At 29.6% G+C, this 5,713-nt stretch overlaps 1 protein-coding gene across 1 annotated transcript in view; it reads right to left on the reverse strand.

The window, feature by feature from the left end:
• Window positions 1-3,429, reverse strand: part of LOC108691229 (prominin-like protein) — a 213,230-nt gene extending 209,801 nt beyond the window's left edge. Inside the window, exon 1 of the mRNA XM_018198904.1 lies at window positions 3,164-3,429. Within this exon, the coding sequence (XP_018054393.1) occupies window positions 3,164-3,429 (266 nt within the window). The remainder of the gene's footprint in view (window positions 1-3,163) is intronic.
• Between the last annotated feature and the right edge of the window lie 2,284 nt (window positions 3,430-5,713).

Genomic DNA, 5,713 nt, shown 5'->3' on the forward strand with positions numbered 1-5,713 from the left:
TATATATATATATATATATACACACACACACATGCATTCTTATATGGTAGATTGTCTCAAAAGCTTTCTAAAACATTATAAATTCATTTCCATTAAGTACTTTTCAAGTTATATTAAGTTTGCAAGTTACAGCACCGCCGGCATTAGCATTACCCAAGATGTTCGACCGACGGGTTCTGAATAGCATTTATCAAAGATCAATGGAGATTGTACCTCATATTTTCATTTTTACGTAAAAATGAATTTTTAGTACCATAATCTCTGTTGTCGATTGTCATTCCAGTTTATTGTGAAATTCGAAACTATTTTTTATTCGACTCTTAGCAGGAGGGATGTTCTCGGAGATGATATATCTAGAGACACGGTAATGTCTAATTGGCGCTAAGCCAAGCACAATGACACTGCCATGACAACTTTACGCAAGCCGACAATGAGAGATCGAGATTATTAGTCTCAATAAGGACTGAACCGATCAGGTTTTAGTGTGTTCAATCGATGTATCCGCTCGGAGTATATAATGAAAGTGTTTTTGTTTTTTCTCTATGTGCCCTATTACATATTGCGGAAATACTATTATGCAAAATCTGAATCTTTGATATTTTGTTTTGTTATTATTATTAACGTCGACCAGAGAAGAAATGTACGATTCGTTTTTTCGATAGTAAATAGCTTTTGATCTATCTAATCTAAGCGGATCAGCATTGGCATTGCCATTATCAAGATCAAGTCCATTGGATTATTTTCATTTCTCTTATTTTCATTTTTGCACTAAAAACTACATTTCTACGTAAAAATTGAAATAGAGGTACAACCTTCAATGGCCTTGAACTTGACAAATGTTATCCATGATCCTGAACAACATTAAAGAGATTTTAACCGTCGCATCTATCGGACATCTTGGGTAATGCTAATGCCGGCGGTTCTATAACTTGCAAGCCTTAATATAACTTAAAAAGAAAATGAAAATGAACTTAATTATAGTGTTTTGGAAAGCTCTCGAAATGATCTACAAAATATGTAATAAAAATATGTAATAAAAAGTAGTTCCATTTAAGAAATTGAAGATAATCTTCACATGACTTTCAAGCAACTATTCAAGGTCACTTATGACACCATTTTTGTCCCCCTCAAAATCATACAACTTTTGTCTGAAACATTTTTTCCTAAGATCAAAAATAAAAAAGTTATTTGGGATGGGACATTAAAATGGGACATCCTATATATATAGTTGAGACGCTACACACAAATTTATAGTTATCTTTTATTGATGACTTTTTTTCTGAGTATAGTCAATTTAATTCGTAATATTACGCAATAATATTACGAATTAATAATATTACGAGTAATTTAGTAGAGTTTACGTTTCAAGATCGAAAAATCATTTCCGCGTGCAATTTAAAGGATTACATACGTAGTATATAAATTCACACAGAATTAAATAAGTACCTACTTAAATATACTTATTTAAGATCCAGCTAAGACCGTTAAAGACATTAGCCTTATAAACCGTTATAATAACGGTTGTGTTCTTATATGTATCGATCGAATAAGATATTTTTTTTTTATTCAATATTTTAATATTGTTTCTTAACGTTTTGATTGCGCGTGCAAGGAAACTATGAAATAATCAGAGTTGTTAATGTTTTTAGTAATATATTACTGCAACCGTTACTTGCAGTAAAAAATACTTTGTTATTCGTTACTTGTTACCGATTCTAAAAGTAACGCGTTATCGTTATTTAAAAGTAATGAAAAAATCATTACTTTTTCCGTTATTTTTCCAAAAACTTTTCCAATTACATTTATTTAAATTATAACTATATAAGAATAATCGTTTTTTAATTCATACTTTTATTTTGTTTTTCATATTATTAGTTCTTTATTTAATTTTTTATTTGGTACATATCGGTTTTGATACATATCGTAATTTATGTAAACACATATTTTTTAACTTTAAATTATATCTAATTAATTTATATCGCTGAACCTTTTTGTTTAATAATAATTGTTTTTCAAAATATCCGTCTGTTAAACAGACTGATTCGAAAATTCGTCAAAATGAGTCCACTAATATTAAAAAGTTTTTCTACCGATGCATTACTTGATAGACTGATATTATATTTGATTGAAAAAATTTTTTCAAAAGAAAATGCTCATTTAACATACTGATATCTTCTAAATTTAAATAATATAATCTTTTAGTCTTATTAAAGTAACTCTATTGTCCATATTGATAGTCACAGACCTTATATTTAAGGCTTCCTTAAATTTATCCTCAGATGCTCAGTAGCCAATAAAATAATTCGTAAAGCTGAAGATAAATTTAAGGAAGCTTAAATACCTTAAATAATTATATAAGACCTAACTATGAAAACTATGAATGAATATATATCAACAGAATAATGAAAAAAGTAACGTAAAATTTCGTTACTTGTTACTGAACATTGACTTAGTTATCGTTACTCACTAGGAAAAGTAACTACGTTACTCATTCGTTACTAAAAAAAAGTAACTTATTTTTTTTGTGTAACTTATATAATTCTGAAAATAATGTAATAATTCATATCAAACACAGAAATCAAGAGTATGTTTCGTTCAATGTATGGAGATGTTTAACATGTATTAGAGCAGGCACAGCAACATATAAACCCATCATGCAAGAAATTATACCTCGTGTATGGTACACTGTGTGATCGACTTAAATCAATCCTATCGCGCATCTCGAGCCATATCGTGGCGTCGTGGATTGATCAAAGGACATAATTTGAACGAAACTATCTCACACGTTACATAGTATTTATATTTGCTGGGAAAAGACTCGAAATTTTATTTACATCTTGTACAAATATAATCTTGATATAAATAATCATAAAATATTAAATTATACAAATCGTATTTAGTAATCTTCTTAAGTAATCTACTTAAGTAATCATGCAAAGATAATGCATTAATCAATTCCAGAATTTTCGATCTCACCAAAAATTCATTCAAATAATTTTTATATTTCATCACGGCATTTACCGCAATATTTCTTTAATGTAAGCAAATGCCCTTTAAATCTTGTCTTGTTTAATGACCAATATTTACCAGGAACATAATTTTTTAAAACATACGGAGAGATATGTATACCATTAAACGTGGTATTTATAAAAACGTAACTTACAGAATAATAGTAGCGACAACGATTAACATGATGCTGAGCATAATTTTTCTGCAATGATCGTGCTTTTTATCGAAAGGTTGACTTCGGGCACCGCAATGTCCCGCGCATCTGCAACAACAGAAAAAGAGACCGGCGCAGGGAAGAATAGCTGCCAGGATAAGTCCGATCAGAGCGAGACCGGCCAATCCTCCATAATGCGTTACTATTATCTTCCATTCCTTGAGAGGGTCCATGAAAGTCGGAGCGCCGTCGACCAGAGTGATCATACCTGCAAGAGAAACAGAAACATGTCGTGTGATTATTAGTTCCTTTTTGTCGGATACAATCGTTACCACAAGACAGGAATTAAATCAATTAAAGGAATTAAATCAATTAATTTAATCAAATTAATTGATTTAATTCCTTTAATTAAAACAAACTCTGATTTTAGTTGACCGAGTTACGGGCTGACTAAATTGTCTTACACTATACATCGCGCTGCAATCTAGAAAAACAGACAGTACTTTACTACAATCAAGTCAAGGAATGTGGCACTGCCAATTTCTTGGCAATAACAAAATCTGCTTATAGGAGTCTAAAGATCGAATCAGTTGTTTATGTACTTACATGCAGAATGGCAAAAATTGCTGTTCAAAAAGGCAGACAACACAGAATTTGTATTAAAAAAATTACATATAAATCTTATTATGCGAACTAAGTAGGATTCCTATACAAAGGTGAATGCTTTTATTGAATTTTCAAGAGATGACGCATTATAATACAGAATCGATTTCTAAAAAAGAAATATATGGTAAATTTATATTCTTCATCGGAAACAGCTGATAACTCCTTTTATGGTGTCGAATAGAAGACATCGGGCCGAATGAGGACACGTTGAATGTAGGTCATAATAAGTCAGGGTGTCGGAAAGATTGCTAGGTTGGAAAACAATGAGGACGATCGGATGAATGTCGAAAATTTATCTGCTGAGTAATGTAACTTAAAGAAGAAATAGATCAAAGCTCCAATTTGTCAGTTGATGGCTGCATTTCACATTGCTAGCCATAGCTGAATATATCTATTTGATGATCTCCTATACACTTTTTTTATATGCATTTTTTTATATACGTAATGATCTTAGGGTCGTGAATAAAGAATATCTCTTCCTCTCAGACAAAAAATGTAGTATTCTAAAATTCTTAGTCAGTCCAATGAGAACAATCTGTAACGAAACGATCGGATTAATCTTCGTGACACGCTCGTCGATCAGATAACACATTTGATTTTATATAACGAGATCACATGCATATGCACAGCTTGCATTTGCCACGAATCATCGGTTGCACATTTAGTGACACGTAAAAGGATTTTTTTCTCTTTATTTTTATTATTCTTTCTCGAGAAGACGCTAATATTTGTGGCCTGCGATGAGAAAATTTCTATGCAAAAATTTATAGTAATGATAATTAAATAGAAATTTATCACCTTTGTAAAGTTGACAATTCTTAGAATTTCGATATAATTGATAGAAAGCTAACTCTTCTTCAAAGAAGTTTTCTGCATTTTAAAAGAGCCTGGCGATTAAAAGCAAAAGATGAAAATAAAGAACAAATAAAATATAGAATATTAATTTAAATTTCCATTACATAGAAATTAACAATAATAACTGAACTGAATTTATTTCTAATCATTGACGAAGAATCTGCATAGAAATTAGAATTAGTTTCAATTGAAAATGTACATAAAAAATTCAATTGGAAGAACATAAGAAATATAATTGTTGTCACAGGAACATCTGTAGGTTATAAATATAACTATAGGTAAATTAAATTTTATTTATATTTTAATTTAAAAAAAAAAATTATTATTTATTTTATTCAAAAATTAATATTTTCTTCATTATAATCACATGGCCATTTATATTATAGTATAATTATAGTATTATAGTATAATCTAACATAAAATAAATCTTAACGAAAGAAAAGCTTAAATTAATTCCAATAGAATTAATTTAAGCTTTTATGAAATTATTCGAATAAAAGAATTAGCTTTGCACGAGCTTTTTTAATTTATTTAAAAAACGATCAAAATGATTCTGTCAAATGTTCGCCTAATCGGAATTACACATTTCTATGCCCATCTCCATGATTCTCAAAAACGCACTTCGTTTATTGCTGAATCAAAGTGAAAGTCATTGTCAAGTTCCATGAATTGTGGACACGGGAAGGGTTTTTCGAGGACGATTCTAATTAGCAGTAGTGGTAATGATGACAGAAGGAATTGATTATGAATCATGATTGGATGTTGTACTCGTTAGAGAGCATGTATGTATAGAATTCGATGAAAATTTGAGTGAGGGCTGTTAATTCATATTACAATTGAAAGGGTCCCATACTGTAATCCTACACTGTTAAAAATTTTATGAAATTTAATATACTTTTAAGTTAGACAATTTGAACTTAATTTCATGACATTACATTAAATTTAATGTATTTATAACTGAAAAGTATATTTGTGTACATGTAGTTGAAATTTAATGTATTTTTCATGAAAATTTATGAAATTTAATAT

This window comes from Atta colombica, unplaced genomic scaffold, assembly GCF_001594045.1.
Source record: "Atta colombica isolate Treedump-2 unplaced genomic scaffold, Acol1.0 scaffold43, whole genome shotgun sequence".
Classification (NCBI taxonomy): domain Eukaryota; kingdom Metazoa; phylum Arthropoda; class Insecta; order Hymenoptera; family Formicidae; genus Atta; species Atta colombica.